This window comes from Balaenoptera borealis, assembly GCF_965194805.1.
Source record: "Balaenoptera borealis genome assembly, chromosome: 19".
NCBI lineage: Eukaryota > Metazoa > Chordata > Mammalia > Artiodactyla > Balaenopteridae > Balaenoptera > Balaenoptera borealis.
The window spans coordinates 28,064,558-28,080,547 of record NC_138878.1 but is presented as its reverse complement, the minus strand read 5'-3'; the positions used below and the strand labels follow the sequence as shown (position 1 = coordinate 28,080,547).

General features: G+C 38.7%; 1 protein-coding gene across 3 annotated transcripts in view; it reads left to right on the top strand.

Moving 5' to 3' along the window:
* BBS2 (Bardet-Biedl syndrome 2) overlaps positions 1–15,990 on the top strand; it is a 57,967-nt gene that overhangs the window by 31,367 nt on the left and 10,610 nt on the right. For 2 of the 3 annotated variants that reach the window (XM_082366966.1, XM_082366967.1), the window contains 11 exons: positions 132–359; positions 4,830–4,955; positions 5,224–5,286; positions 6,100–6,177; positions 10,103–10,207; positions 10,291–10,377; positions 13,099–13,234; positions 13,466–13,605; positions 14,522–14,666; positions 14,752–14,923; positions 15,641–15,770. In XM_082366966.1, the coding sequence (XP_082223092.1) occupies positions 132–359; positions 4,830–4,955; positions 5,224–5,286; positions 6,100–6,177; positions 10,103–10,207; positions 10,291–10,377; positions 13,099–13,234; positions 13,466–13,605; positions 14,522–14,666; positions 14,752–14,923; positions 15,641–15,770 (1,410 nt within the window). Of the gene's footprint in view, positions 1–131; positions 364–4,829; positions 4,956–5,223; positions 5,287–6,099; positions 6,178–10,102; positions 10,208–10,290; positions 10,378–13,098; positions 13,235–13,465; positions 13,606–14,521; positions 14,667–14,751; positions 14,924–15,640; positions 15,771–15,990 lie in introns of all 3 variants that reach the window. The other variant, XM_082366968.1, reaches the window with a different exon arrangement.

The following is a 15,990-nucleotide window of genomic DNA, read 5'->3' as shown; positions in this document are numbered from 1 at the left end:
TTGTAGATGATTAAAGTCACTTCTTGTGAATGTTGATATCTGTTAACAGCCTGAGTCTTTTTTAAAAAGATGTATGTTAATTTTACATTTTTGGTATTTTAAGGAGATGTAATTAACTGTTTTTCTTTTAGGTTTTTATTCACAACCCTCATGCCCGGAGCCAGCATTTCAGTGCCTCCAGGGTCCTCCAGAGCCCCCTGGAGTCTGATGTTTCGCTTCTCAACATTAACCAGGCGGTCAGCTGCCTGGCTGCAGGAGTACTGAACCCTGAACTCAGCTATGATGCTCTTTTAGTGGGGACACAGACTAATCTTCTGGCTTATGATGTCTACAATAATTCAGATTTGTTCTACAGAGAGGCAAGTATACCCCTTTATAACCATAAAACTTCCATTACCTATTAGTGTCCACTTTTTCTTTTTTATGATTAAAAGAGATCAGACATTTATTTTGGTTTTTTATGTGGTTGTTGTAGTGTAGTTAAAAAACATGCGGATTTTGCCATTTACATCTCCTTTGTGTACTTGACACTTATTTATTTGGTCATGGTTGGTAACCACTTTTTGACACTCCAGCTTATCTCTCAGGAGGTATATCTGTGCTACTACCATCTGTCAAGATTTGCCATTAAGAGTTCTGCCAACAGCCAGGGAGCCAGCAAACAGGTCTCCTGGTGGCTTTGCATTAAAGTTTAGTATAGTAGTTTCTAGGAGAAGCACTTACTGTAGCCTGCCATCTACAGGCAACTTTAATACTCAGATAATCCAAATTTATTATAGAAAAGATATAGAAGCAAAATAAAATAATTATGCATGGTTTCTTCATTTGGAAATAGCATTTAACTCTTGAATTGATTTATCCCGACTTTTTACTAAGTATTTGTGAGTGAATTTTTTTTTTTTTTTACAAAATGGGATCATACTATATACATGTAGCCTTTTACTTTTTTCTATAATAGCTTTATTAAGATATAATTCATATACCATACAATTCACCTATTTAAAGTATACAATTCAGTGGTTTATTCAGAGAGTTGTGTAACTACACCACAATCAATTATAGAACATTTTCATTATTCCAGAAAGAAACCCATACCCATTAGTAGTCACTCCCCATTTTCCCCCAACCTCTCATCCTTAAGCAACCACCAGTCTACTTTCTATCTCCATAGATTTGCCTATTCTGGACATTTTCTTTTATAAATTTATTTATTTTATTTATTTATTTTTGGCTGTGTTGGGTCTTTGTTGTTGCGCGCAGGCTTTTCTCTAGTTGTGGGGAAGGGGGGATACTCTTCGTTGTGGTGCGTGGGCTTCTCATTGCAGTGGCTTCTCTTGTTGCGGAGCACGGGCTCTAGGCGCACGGGCTTCAGTAGTTGTGGTGCGCAGGCTCAGTAATTGTGACGCACGGGTTTAGTTGCTCCGCGGCATGTGGGATCTTCCCGGACCAGGGCTCAAACCCGTGTCCCCTGCATTGACAGGCGGATTCTTAACCACTGCGCCACCAGGGAAGCCCTATTCTGGACATTTTGTTACATGTATCATACTTCATTCTTTTTATGGCTGAGTAATTTTCCATTGTATGTATAAACAACATTTTATTTATCCATTCATCAGTTAATAGACATTTGGGTTGTTTCTACTCCCTGGATATTACATGTGGCCTTTTTATTCAGAAATATATGTATTGTATTGAACTTTATCTTGAAGTTTATATTGTGTTCAGCTTTATATTGAAGTTACTATATATCTATGCTTTATTCTTATTGGCTCTATAGTATTTCATTGTGTTAAAATATATCATAATTTGTTTAACCCTTTCCATATTGTTTCATATTTATGTTATTTCCATAGTTTCTCTATTACAATTGATAATTTCATAAGCATATATCTTTGCCAACTTCTCTGATTATTTCCTAAGGGTAAGTTCTTAGAAATGCAGTTTTTTTCCTTTGGTATTTTTTTATTGAGGTAAAATGTACATACAGTGAGATACACAAACCTTAAGTGTGCAGTTCAATGCGTTTTGATCCCTGTAATCAACACCCCCCAATAAAAATATATTGGGGGTGTTATGGAAGCATCTTATGGAAAAACCGGAACAAACAACTTTTTGGCCAACCCAGTAGAACATTTTCATCACTTCAGAAAATTTTGTTGTGCCCCATTCCAGTCAATTCCTATTCCCTATAGATATTCACTGTTTTGATTTCTGTCACCTTAGGTTAGTTTTCCCTGTTCTTGAACTTCATACAAATGGAATCATACAGAATGTACTCTTTGGTGTCTGGCTTCTTTCACTTAACATCTGTGAGAGTCATACTTGTTGCATTTAGCCGTAGTTCTTTTTTTTTTTAATATTTATTTATTGTGGCTGCGCTGGGTCTTAGTTGTAGCACGTGGGCTCTTAGTTGCAGCATGTGGGCTCTTAGTTGCAGCATGCTGACTCTTAGTTGCTACATGCGTGTGTGCTATAGTTCCCCAAGCAGGGATCGAACCCGGGCCTCCTGCATTGGGAGCATGGCGTCTTACCCACTCGACAACCAGGGAAGTCCCTAGCAGTAGTTCTTTTTTGTTGCCGAATAGTAATTCCATTGTGTGAATATGCCACAATTTATTTATTCTTCTGATGATGGACATGTGGGATGGACATTCGGGTTGTTTCCAGTTTGGGGCAATTATGGATAAAATTTCTGTAAACATTTTTGTCCTAGTCTTTTTGTGGACATATGTTTTAGTTCATCTTGGGTAAATACCTAGGAGTAGTTGTACCGTTTTACACTTCCATCAGCAATGTGTGAGAGTTGCAGTTGCTCCACATTTCTTGTCAGCATTTGGTGTTGCCAGTCTTTGTAATTTGAGTCATTTTAGTAGGTGTGAAGTGGTATCTTACTGTGGTTTCATTTTGCATTTTCCTTGTGACCAGTGATGTAGAACACTTTTTCTTGTGCTTATTTTTTATTTGTATGTCTTCTTTTGTGAATCATCTAAGTCTTTTGCCTATTTTTTATTGGTAGTTTGGGTGTATTATTGATTCGTAGATGGTCTTTGGATATACTGGGTACAAGTTCTCTGTTAGATTCATGTAAAATAAATATTTTCTCTCAATACATGGCTTATTCCAATAGGTAGGTATCTTTTGATGAGCAAAAGTTTTCAATTTTGATGAAGTCTAGCTGATCTATTTTTTCTTTAATGGTTAGTGCTCTTTCTGTCCTAAGAAATCTTTGCCTATTTCAATGTGACAAAGATACTGTTGCATTTTTGTATAAGACTGAAATTGAGTTTAGGACTGTATTAGAATTCTCCAGAGAAACAGAACCAATAGGATGTGTATATATATAAGAGAGGGAGTGGAGATGGATTTATTTTAAGGAATTGGCTCATGCAGTTGTGGAGGCTGGCAAGTCCAAAATTTGCAGGGTATGCCAGCAGGCTAGAGACAGAGGAAAGAACTGATGTTGAAGCTCAAGTCCAAAGGCAGTCTGGTGGCAGAATCCTTCCTTCCTCAAGGGAGGTCAGTCTTTTTTCTATTTAAGCCTTCAACTGATTGGATGAGGCCCACCCACATTCTACAGGGTAATGTGCTTTACTCAGAGTCTACTGATTTAAATGTTAATCTCATCTAAAAAATACTTTCACAGAAACGTCTAGAATAATGTTTGACCAAATATCTGGGTACCATGGCCTTGCCAAGTTGACACATAAAATTAATGATCACAAGAATTCAGCTTTACAATTGCTGAGTTAAAAACCTTTTTTAAGTGAAATTTTTGTTAGATATTGCTAAACTGCTCTCTAGAAAGACTACTGTTTTCCCACCTCCCCCTCAGAATATGAGAGTGCTTGTTTTATCACACCCTAACGAACAATAGGTTTCATCTTTGCTAATCTGAAAAGTGAAAAATGATGTATTGTAGAATAAACTTTTTTTCATACTTGTTGGCTATTTGTATTTCTTCTCTTGTGAATTTCCTGTTTATTTTATTTATTTATTTTTGCTTGGGGTGTGTTTACCCATTTCTTATTTATTTACTTTGTATTAACTCTCTTATTAATGAGAAATATTAACTCTTTGTCCTACATATTGCAGTTATTTTTCCCAGTTTATTTTTTTTACCTTTTAACTTGATTGATTGATTGACCAGTTAGTAGTTTTGGCTTCTTATGAATTCTTTTCTCTCTTTTATAGCCAATCTATTTTTTATAGTTTTCCTACTTAAAGATTATGTAAGTAAGGACTATTTTCCTATACAATAAACAGTGTTTACAAAGATGTCCTCAAATCTTCCAAAAATAAATTAAATTGTGCTTATGTACTTTATTCAGGAAGTCAAGACATTTATTAGTTCTGGATGGTGGGTCTATAGGTGTTTGTAGTTTTTAGTACTTTACAATTTACGATTAAAAAGAGCAGTAGTAAGAGAACTGAGTAATAAGTATTAAAAAGATTTCCATCTAAAACAGTTAAAATAGGTTACAAAAGTTTGGGTGTTTAAAGGCATGTCTTGATTCTCTGGGGAATTTGGCCTTTAGAACCTGGTGTTCCAAGAGAGCCTGGGATTTTGTAGCAGGTTATCGTAGCAGGTTAGTGTGAGAGACCAAGGGCCTGAGTGTATCCTGGGTCTGTGCTCATCCTTGCATGAGCACGTATAAGCCACAGACACGGTCCTCAGTGGACAGCCCTGGCCTGCCTTTCAGGAGACCATGTGGCTTCTCAGAAATGATGACAGACGACTTTGAGTATCTAAATAAAAAGAGAGATATATGTTACCTCCAGTGTGCCCGTGCAGCATTGTTTGAGAGTTTCTGTCTTTTTTCCCTTCTTAGGTAGCAGATGGGGCCAATGCAATTGTGCTGGGGACATTGGGAGACATTTCCTCTCCTCTTGCAATTATTGGTGGAAATTGTGCTCTGCAGGGTTTCGATCATGAAGGAAATGATCTCTTTTGGACGGTATGAAGAACGAAATACTCTCTTTAGTACTCTTAAACGTTTTTACTTTTAATGTTCTTTAGGTCTTGTTTGTTTGTTTTTTACCACTAACTGTAATGAATAACAGAAACAAAATAGAACAATGTTTATAATTCTGTACATTAGAAAAAGGATATGAGTAATTGGAGTTTTAAGTTAGTGGTTTGTATCATCCTCTCTTTCATGTAGCTCCTGTGTTTGGATTAAGTGAAAAAAGATGGCATAGTAATGATTTTGGTTTTATTTTCAGGTTACTGGAGATAATGTTCATTCCTTGGCCTTGTGTGACTTTGATGGTGATGGGAAGAAAGAGGTATGTGCGGGAGGAGATACTTCACTTGTGTATACTTCTCAGCTGAGTACATACATTTTCCCATGACGGTGACATTAGTGTTGAGAGAGCTGTTAGCTTCTTACAGTTGATTTTGGTGCTCTGTTGCCTAAATGATGAGCTAACTGGCCTCATTTGTCTTTCTCCTCTCTTTTCAACAATAATTTACTTGTGTTTGTCTAGTACAGAGATCAAGACCATGATGTTTCAAAGACACCTGACAGGGCGAGAAGGCAGAATATTTGATGGGATCGCAGTCACATTCACAGTCTTATAACTTGATTCCAATGCTTTTAAATCGTACCTAGTTCTCAGTTTTGGCCAACTTTTTCAGGAATCTGAAAGTTTTAGAGATTGGCTCTTAGCCTTTTTAAACTATTCTAATGGTTTCTCTAGAAATTAACTTCTTGAGCAGCCAGTGAAGTACTGTGTTGGGCATTGACTTACCCTCCACTTGTCCACGGATACTGGGCTCCGGCTTTTGAAACAGGGCTTCCACCTGCAGGCAGACAGACACCAAACCAAGAACATTTTCAGGTGCCTGGTGAAAGAACTTGTTCTGGGTAGGAGGTGCAGCCCACATGGCAGGATGTATAGTAACCACTTTTTCTTCACTGACTGAATCTTGACCTTCTCAGTGGAAGGAACCTTTCTGAGCATCACATTACTGGGAAGTTGGAACTCCTGGGTGGCTGTAGCAACATACGAAGTATCGTGCGATTTTTTGGTTTTATTTTTGGAAATTTTGCTGTGTTCACTCGCTGAACTAAATATGTATGATTTTTTTCCTTTCAGCTTCTTGTTGGATCTGAGGATTTTGATATCCGAGTTTTTAAAGAAGATGAGATTGTGGCAGAAATGACAGAAACAGAGGTAAGAAGTGTAAGAAGGTATCAGAATTATGATAACCTTGACAGATTAGCATAGTCAAGTGTAACATTAAAGGAGAGTGCTGGGACATCTTCTCACAACCCAGACAGTTTTAGGGTAAAAACTGTGGGGATTAAACAGAGCTGTGCATTACAGGGAAAGAAGCATTTAAATATCCTTTATCAAGATATATCTTGAAGGGCTTCCCTGGTGGCGCAGCGGTTGAGAATCTGCCTGCCAATGCAGGGGACACGGGTTCGAGCCCTGGTCTGGGAAGATCCCACATGCCGCGGAGCAACTAGGCCTGTGAGCCACAATTACTGAGCCTGTGCGTCTGGAGCTTGTGCTCCGCAACAAGAGAGGCCGCGATAGTGAGAGGCCCACGCACCGCGATGAAGAGTGGCCCCCGCTTGCTGCAACTAGAGAAAGCCCTCGCACAGAAACGAAGACCCAACTCAGCCAAAAATAAAAAAATATAAATAAATAAATAAATAAAATTAAAAAAAAAAAAAAAAAAGAAAGCTTTAGGGTAGAGTTTTAAATTAAAAAAAATATATATCTTGAAAAGACTGATTAAATAGAGAAAAATTATTGAGCACATAAAGGTATTTCTTTTAATGAGCTAATACATACTACTGATAATAATAGCAACCATTTATTGTGCACCTAAAATATGCACCTGAAATATGCACCTGAAATATGCACCTGAATATGCACCTGAATATGCACCTGAAATATGCCAGGCACTGAACTTACTCATCCTACAACAACCCTGTTATGAAGGTATTATTAGTTCTTATTTTACAGATGAGGGAACATGTTAAGTTTCTCTGTTAAGTTACTCTCACAAGCTCATGGCTAGTAGGTGGCATGGTCAGGATTTGAAGCTTTGTGCCTTCTCCTCCTCCTCCTCATCATCATGTGTATTAAATGGGGTTGAATATTGAATAAAGTGTGTAAATGAGATTTTTATACTTTTTCTCTTAATTCAAATTAAGTACTTCTTAGGCACATTTCTATAGGTAAACTTAAAAATCAGATGTTAGAGAACTTGACTAGTTTCTTTGTGATTAGAATTACTCATGTAATTGAACCTGAGATGTTTCTTAAAGAGTTTTTTTTTTTTAAACAGTGAAGATGGGACTTCCCTGGTTACGCAGTGGTTAAGAATCTGCCTGCCAATGCAGGGGACACAGGTTCGAGCCCTGATCCGGGAAGATCCCACATGCCACGGAGCAACTAAGCCCGTGTGCTGTAACTACTGAGCCTGCGCTCTAGAGCCCGTGAGCCACAACTACTGAAGCCCGCGTGCCTAGAGCCCGTGCTCTGCAACAAGAGAAGCACTGCAATGAGAGGCCCGTGCACCGCAATGAAGAGTAGCCCTCGCTCCCCACAGGTAGAGAAAGACCATGCACAGCAATGAAGACCCAACGCAGCCAGAAATAAATAAATAAGTAAAAGTAACAATTTAAAAAACCCCATCTTTAAAAAAAAAAATCAAAAAAAAAAAACAGTGAAGATTACTCTTATCCTTTGTAGTTTTGGTATTCTTAGGATATTTATTTGCTGCTGGTTTTCCAGGATTGGGCAAGATGGAAACAGAAAAAAGAATTAGGATATTCTGAATTAAGGAAGGAGAAAGGGATAAAGGAGCAATGGCTTGTAACCATTTTAAATGGACAGAAAAAAAAAAAAAAACAACAGAAGGAAGTCTTGGAGATCAAAATGATGGGATTGTGCAAAATTGAATCACGTGGTGTTCGGGAGTCTGTATCAGAAAAGCTTGAGGGCACCAGCCTCAGAACTCACCTTGGCCACTCATCCTCGCTTCTCGCCACTTACAAAACTGTCTAGGGACGTCAGGCTTCTATTTCCCTGACTACAAAAGGGAGACCGCAAAGCAAAACGTGCATATTGATATATAAAAGTGTTATCAATGATTTTAACTGGTTTACCTTTATTATAGATTTTTACTTCGACTTACTATACTTTTTATGCAGTTATAGTTATTATGGTTGTAAACTAATAGCTGTGGATGGAGGAAAATGAAGGGGAGAAATGAGTGCCAAAGCAACAGTCTGAAGATGTGTGTCCATATGGGGGTGGTTTTGTTTATGTGTATGTGTTTAATGTGTGCTTTTCTAGAGAGAAGATCCTTAGCTTTCATTAGATTCTTGAAGGGGGTTGCCACCACCCTGTTAAAAAAACAACTTGAGAATCACTGGCCTGTAGGTGCTGTGTCCTGCATTACCATTTCCCTTTCATTCAAATTTGTAGTAAATCGGGACTTCCCTGGTGGCACAGTGGATAAGAATCCGCCTGCCAGTGCAGGGGACATGGGTTCGAGCCCTGGTCCGGGAAGATCCCACATGCCGCGGAGCAACTAAGCCCGTGAGCCACAACTACTGAGCCTGTGCTCTAGAGCCCGTGAGCCACAACTACTGAGCCCACGTGCCAAAACTACTGAAGCCCGCGTGCCTAGAGCCCGTGCTCCGCAACAAGAGAAGCCACCGCAACGAGAAGCCTGTGCACCACAACAAAGAGTAGCCCCCGCTCGCCGCAACTAGAGAAAGCCTGCGCGCAGCAACGAGTACCCAACGCAGACAAAAATAAATGAATAAATTTAAAAAAATTTTTTTGTTTAAAAAAGAAATTTGTAGTAAATCTTTTCTCTTTTAGGGAATCATTGAGGTGTTGTTGAATTTCTGTTTATTGTCAATACTAGATGTGAGGGGAGTGCATTCTTTGAAACACCTCTTTCCTAAATCCTGGAAAAGGACAGAAGAACATGAAATAGAGCAAGGGATTTGAGGTGCCTCTTGATCCTCTAGTCCGCAAAAGAAGAAACTAGTGAGCTAATGAAGGACTAAGGGACCGAGGGAAACTGGGGCTAAATTTACGAAAATGTGGACTTCATAAGATTGTTCATTTCAGGGCTGTTTTCCTGTCCTTTTGGTTTGATTTTGCTCCTAGTTCAAATGTCTTTTCACACATCAGCAAAATTATAATTTATTTGGCAGTTGAACGGCACTGCCAAAAGAATGCCTTGAGCTAAATAATTCTGGAGTCCTACCCAGCACTTTGTATTCAGAGTTAAGTGAAGTGGGTGGTTTTATAGAAAAGCTGTAGGTGTAGAAGAAATTACATAACTATTCTCTGCTTTATACAATTTATTTCTTTATATCTCTTGTATTAGTGTCAGAATTAGAAAGTAGATCTGCAGGATCATAGATATCATTAAACTTTGGTTTTAACTTTTAAGGATAATTTTTTTCAGTATCTAAAATTTTATCCTCTTAAGTATGTTAAATCCTCTAATAATTCTGTAAATATTTCAGTATGATATATACATTATATATATTGTTAGATACATACAGAAATCCATGTGCTGGGTTTTGCTTTTCAAATGATTATGTTTTCTTCTAAAAAACGTCTTTCATCTCTAGCAAACAATAAATTATGTCATAGAAAAGTATACACTTAAAAGATGTTTAATTGTGGATTTTACAAGGCCTTTTAAAATTTAGACTGTAGGATAGCATAAGTTAAGGAAACTGGAATAATCATTAAAACATTTTGAGTTAGTGTGTGTAACATCTATTGTACATATTCCAGATCTTGTGTACGCAGCTTATTCCCTCCTTAATTCCTTAATTTTATTATTTAAAAAATACTAATTTGTTGAAACTTGCTACATATGCTCAATCTAAAACAGTAAATTTTGTGAGTTTATTTAATTCTGATTATCCAACTCTGAAATAGATGACACGGATCATAGAGAAGGGGAATGCATTCCCCTCTAATGGATTGGAAGTGCACTTAAATCTAATTTTAACATACTTATAGCAAGGCATGCAGTTTTATAAAGCCACACTTTGCCCTAAATTGAGCCTTAATGAACTGTGTGTTTAATCATTATTTTTTGCAGATAATCACCTCTCTTTGTCCCATGTACGGCAGTCGATTTGGTTATGCCCTTTCCAATGGCACAGTTGGAGTTTATGACAAAACAGCCCGATACTGGAGAATTAAAGTTAGTATAATTAAGCCTCTGAGATTCAGGGATTTTATACTTATTGAGAGACTTATGTACTAATTGTTGAAATTCCTTTTCAGTCCAAAAATCATGCCATGAGCATTCATGCTTTTGACCTTAATTCTGATGGAGTGTGTGAACTGATAACCGGTTGGTCCAATGGGAAGGTAAGTTTAAACAGTAGAGTTCAAGTATGATTTAAAGTAATAATTGTCTGAGATACTTTGGCTGTATGACTCAGAGCAGTAACACGAGAATATAAACTTGAGTTCCTTGGCTGTGCTTTCAAATGTAACTTCATAATCTTCCCATGTTTTTTTATTCTTGCTCTAGTTATCAACACTGCAGAGTGAGTGAGTGTCCTTTCCGTCTCATAAGTGCTATTTGGGGGAAAATCTCTAGGAAGCTTCTTTCTAAAAAAAAGAAAATCTCTAGGAAGGTTCTTTCTCTTCTTTGAAGGAATGAGAATCAATTTAATCAGGTTGATCCTAGGCATAAGCACGTTAAAAAAAGGATTTTTAATAAGCTAATAGTGAACTGTGTGTATAGCTCTTTTCTAGTAAGTCTTCAAGTCTGACTAAAAACAGAATTAATGGGAAGAATTATGTTAGCATATTGTTTTCTGAGCTAGAACTTCAAAATAGAATTTTTTTGCTTCTTTCCTTTTTTAACTTCAAATCAGAATTTTCTACAGTCTTTTGGCAAGTCAGAATTATCTTGTTAGCAACTGCTTCAGTAGCTGTCGGATCTCCATGGATACCATTTGCCCTAGCTCTTTCATCTGTCAGTGCCAATTGCCTGGAGGAGATCAGCTAATTGTATCTTTTCTTCTTTGATTTTTCTTTACTTTTGGCCAGTGCCTTGTAACCTTCCTTTGGTGTTGTGTGAAAAACAGATTCTAAAAAACTGTTATGTTGGTTGCTGCTTCTCCACTTGGTTTTGTCTTTGGTAATGGGTGTTAAAAATGATAGAGAAAGACCATGTAGTTGCTTATTAAGAAACTTGAAAATCCATAAAGGGGACCCTGTTCTGGAGGAATATAAATTATTATGGTTGATTCGAGAATTAGAAACTACTTGACTTGAGAAGTTATCAAAAGTAACCTTCAGATCTGACTCTGGACCTAGATGTTTTTCTCGTTAAATGCTTTCAAAATTTTAAGAAATTTCTATTATATAATCTGTTGTAGGGCATAAAAAAGATAAGAAAACTATACAGTTCATTATATAAGTAGAAAAATTGATACCTGCACTTAACAGAAATAGCATTAAAAGGAAAATATACAGATCCAACAGGTGAATATAGGTACAAAATTACTAAATTAAATGCGACTAGCCAACTGACTTTTTCTTTAGTAGGTCATTTGTTGAGTTGGAGGCTCATCTTCTCTTCCAAGGCAAAACCGTCATGTTGGATAAAGCAAAAGAATAGAAAATCCACAGAAATATAAGTTCGTAGTCCTGTTTCTTAGTTAGCAAATGAACCCTCTTGTTTGCTAAATATTGTGGAAATGCAATGCTGAAGGCCATGGAGTAGTTAGAAAGAAGCAAGTTCAGTTCAATCTGAGTTCGAGGGTTCTGTTAATGTGTGAAGACCTTTGGTTAATACGGGCCATTCATTACTTCACAGGCTTTAGCATCCATAATTTTCAGGCTTAACTGATGTTATTAAGAGCGTGGTATTCTTCAGACAAAGGGTAGGAGCTAGTAGTAAGCTGTGACCTAACTTAGTGTAGTTTTTCATTGCAAAGTTTTGCCCAGAAGGATGTTTATGAAAAGACAGAAATAGTGGTCACTGAGATGCTTGCTCTATTAGATTTTCTGTAGCTAGCCTTTTATTAATATAATGCATATGTTCTTGCTTAGAACAAAGTCACCATTTTAAGTGGTTATCCTTCATTGTCGTTTTGAGATGCTTTTGTTTCTGATGGATTGGTTAGTTATTTGCCTCCCTTGGGAAGCGGAGACTCAGAGGATAGTAGGGCTCTCTGAGGTGTCTCAGTAGTGTACGTGGAAGAGGGACTCTTTTTTTTAAAAAAAATATTTATTTATTTATTTGGCTGCACCAGGTCTTAGTTGCAGCATGCGGGCTCTTAATTGTGGCATGTGGGATCTTAGTTCCCTGACCAGGGATCGAACCCGGGCCCCCTGCATTGAGACCACCAGACCACCAGAGAAGTCCCAGAAGAGGGACTCTTAAACAAGGCTATTACAAAAGGTTATATGGTGGAAGATTGGGCTAGGTTGGCATTTTTCAAACTTTAGCTATAACTATATTGTATACATTTATATATAGTAAAGATAAAATTTGTATATAGAGCTAACATGTCTTGTATGCCTCTATGTGCCAGGCCCTGTTCTGAGTGCTTACCACGTGTTAATTCCTTTAGGCCTCATTACAACTCTGAGGTGTGGGTACAGTTATTTTCTTCATATTCTTATTATTGATCTCCAGATCAATCAATTATTGATCTCCAGATGAGGAGGCCAAGCACAGAATGGTTAAGAGACTGGTCCAAGATCCCACAGGCAAAAAAAGATCCCAGTGGTGAAGCTGGAATTCAAACCCAGGCAGTTTGGACTTTTGCACTGTTCTGTATATTCTAAATGTACTGCCTCTCAGGCACCCCACTTCTTCAAAGGAAATACTATGTGCAGGCCAGTATGTAAAACAGCGTTTACTTAATAAGGAAAAGAAAACAGAGCTGATTGCGGCCCCTTGGCCCTGATGGTTGTAGGTACGTCCTGAGAAGCCACAGGGTCCCATGGAATACTCTTGAAAACTTCTAGACCATAGCTGATTTTAAAGCTGATTCAACTTTAAAATTTTGTGTTATTTTTAAAAAACTGTAGCATAAGCTATTTTTCAAGTTCTTGTTTTATTTTTAGGTCGATGCTCGAAGTGACCGAACTGGGGAGGTCATCTTTAAGGACAACTTTTCTTCTGCAGTTGCTGGTGTGGTGGAGGGAGATTACCGGATGGATGGCCACATACAGTTAATCTGCTGCTCGGTGGATGGGGAAAGTAAATCGGGATAGGAAAAATCCTTGAAAAGTCAGATTTTGATTTGGGTCCGAATACCAGGAAATTCCACTATAAAGTGTTTGTGTTGATATCTTTTCATCCTAATAAATTCACCTAAGTTAGGGAAATGAAAACTTAGGTTTTAAGAACAGGTAATTGATGACTTAAAAGTAGACCTGGCTGTACCTGGGCTTATCCCTCAGTCTGGTGAGTGTTTTTTCCTCTTGTCAGTCCGGGGCTACCTGCCAGGCACGGCTGAGATGAGAGGGAACCTCATGGACACCAGCGTAGAGCAGGACCTGATCCGAGAGCTGAGTCAGAAAAAGCAGAACCTGTTGCTGGAGCTCCGTAACTATGAGGACAATGCCAAGGTAGGACCTAATGTGGAGGGCCCATGGGAGTCTGAGAAGTTGAGGATGACCAGGAGGATTGGCAGCTGTGAAAGAAGAGTTTCAGCATCTGCCACGGTGTGGGCTGCCCCTCCCCGCTGGTGGAAGCACAGATGGTTTGCCTTTTCGCTAGTGTCAGAATGAAGAGGGTGTGTATCCTTTAACCTAGAAATTCCACTGCTGGGCAGCTAAACTATGGAAATATGTGCATGAGTGTTCAGAGACATTTACTGCAGCACTATTTGTAGCAGGGAACAGTTGGAAGCAACTTAACTTTTGATCAGTAGTAGGGACTGTGGGCTGGGGAATATTAAGCAGCTCAAAAGAATGAAGTATATATTTGGGGACTGATACGGAAGGGTATCTGTGGTGTTACTGAATGAAAGGAAGCGAGAACAGTATGTACAGAGTAATTTTTATCTTTTTCAACAACAAATAACATAAAAATTGACAACTGCAGAAGCTCTTTGTGTGTGTGTGTGTGTGTGTGTGTGTGTGTGTGCGCACGCGCATGTGTGTATATGTACATGTATGTACCAAATTGGCTGGAGGATGAGCTGGGGAGTAGGATTTTAATTTGTCCCATTATGCATAACTGTATTTGAATTTGCTATACTAAGTGAATTTCTTTAGTTACTAAAAAAAATGCAGAAAAATGTAAAAGACATGCTGGGGGACAGCGGACCCTAACCACAGGAAGGGATGAGAATATTTTCCTTCGGGAAAAAGCCAGGTTAGAGCGAGAGCACTAATGAGGTGAGTCCTTTGAAGTCTAAAGAATCAGGTGAATAAGATGATGGGGGATCTGTCTTCTGAAGCTAAATAGCCATGTTATTTAAAATTAACATTAGTTCACTGTTCCGGTGACTGAGTTGGAAGTGGGTGGGGTGTTTCGCAGGCCGAACTGAGCAGTCCACTGAATGAGGCTGATGGGCATCGCGGCGTCATCCCGGCCAACACCAAGCTCCACACTGCCCTCTCCGTCAACCCGGGGAGCGAGGCGCAGGCTGCACATGCAGAGTTGTGCATTTCCACTTCTAATGGTAAGTCGTTACTTAGAGCTGGTGTGTTGGCACCTGTGCCATCTTGGACTGCTTCTTGGACTGCTGTCTTCTCTCTTCCCTGCAGACACCATCATCCGAGCAGTATTGATTTTTGCAGAGGGAATTTTTCTAGGTGAAAGCCACGTGGTGCATCCCAGCATTCACAACCTTTCCAGCTCCATCCGCATCCCAATTACACCTCCCAAAGATGTCCCTGTGGATCTGCACTTGAAAACCTTCGTGGGTTACAGGAGCAGGTGACCCTTTGCAAGCCACAGTTCATTTCCAGAGAGCAGTTAGAGAGCAAAATGTGTAGATTTCCCATTATGTCATGGATTCTCTGGGGCCGGAGAAGCCGTTTAAGGGTTCTTCCCACCCAGGCAAGGTTTCCTATGACCTCTTATTTCTCTAATTTGAAATTTTTCAAAAAAAAATAACGAGTATATAAGTTTAAGATGGTTATTTCTGGTTTTAGTCAGATGATCTCATATTCACAAAAGTTCCAAAAATACATTTAAAGGATAGTTTATTAGTTTTGGCCACTAAGACTACAAGGTTAGGTTGCACCTTTACATATGAGAGTCATATGTAACCTCAGCTAGTGAAAGGAAACCACTAGATTTTTGGAAGATAAAAACCTTTTCACATTCCTTTTAGAGTGTTTTAAACCCTTGGTGCAGGCACGTATTGGGTTGGCCAAAAAGTTCGTTCGGGGTTTTCCGTAACAGCTTATGGAATGAACTTTTTGGCCAACCCAATATGTACACAGACTCATGATGTCACTAAATCCCAAACACCATTACATATGGGACTTTAACCCTCAAGTCTTTTTTGGGCAGGGGGAGTTTCTTTATTGACACCCTTAAATGGCAGCTTGATGACCTGGTAGTGACGTTACATTTATTTTCTGGGCCTTGCCCTTTGAAATAAATTCTACACAGACAGTTCTCTTGTGTTCCGTTGGTTGGCCACAGCACCCAGTTTCACGTGTTTGAGTTGACAAGACAACTCCCCCGTTTCTCCATGTATGCGCTGACCAGCCCGGACTCTGCCAGTGAGCCGCTCAGTTACGTCAACTTTATCATCGCAGAACGGGCACAGAGGGTGAGTATCTGGCTTATCTCTTTCAACACTTTTGCACTTTAGAATCCTTTGGATGTTTTTCTGTAGAAAGGGGGAAATTACATGAATGTGTTATTTGGTAGCAGTAAATATGACATGAAAGAGTTATGTAGCTTGGAGTTGGATTGTTTATAACCTGTACCAAAAATGTTGCTAAAATATCTTCTCCCATTTTGAAAAATTATTCGAAAATATTTATTTT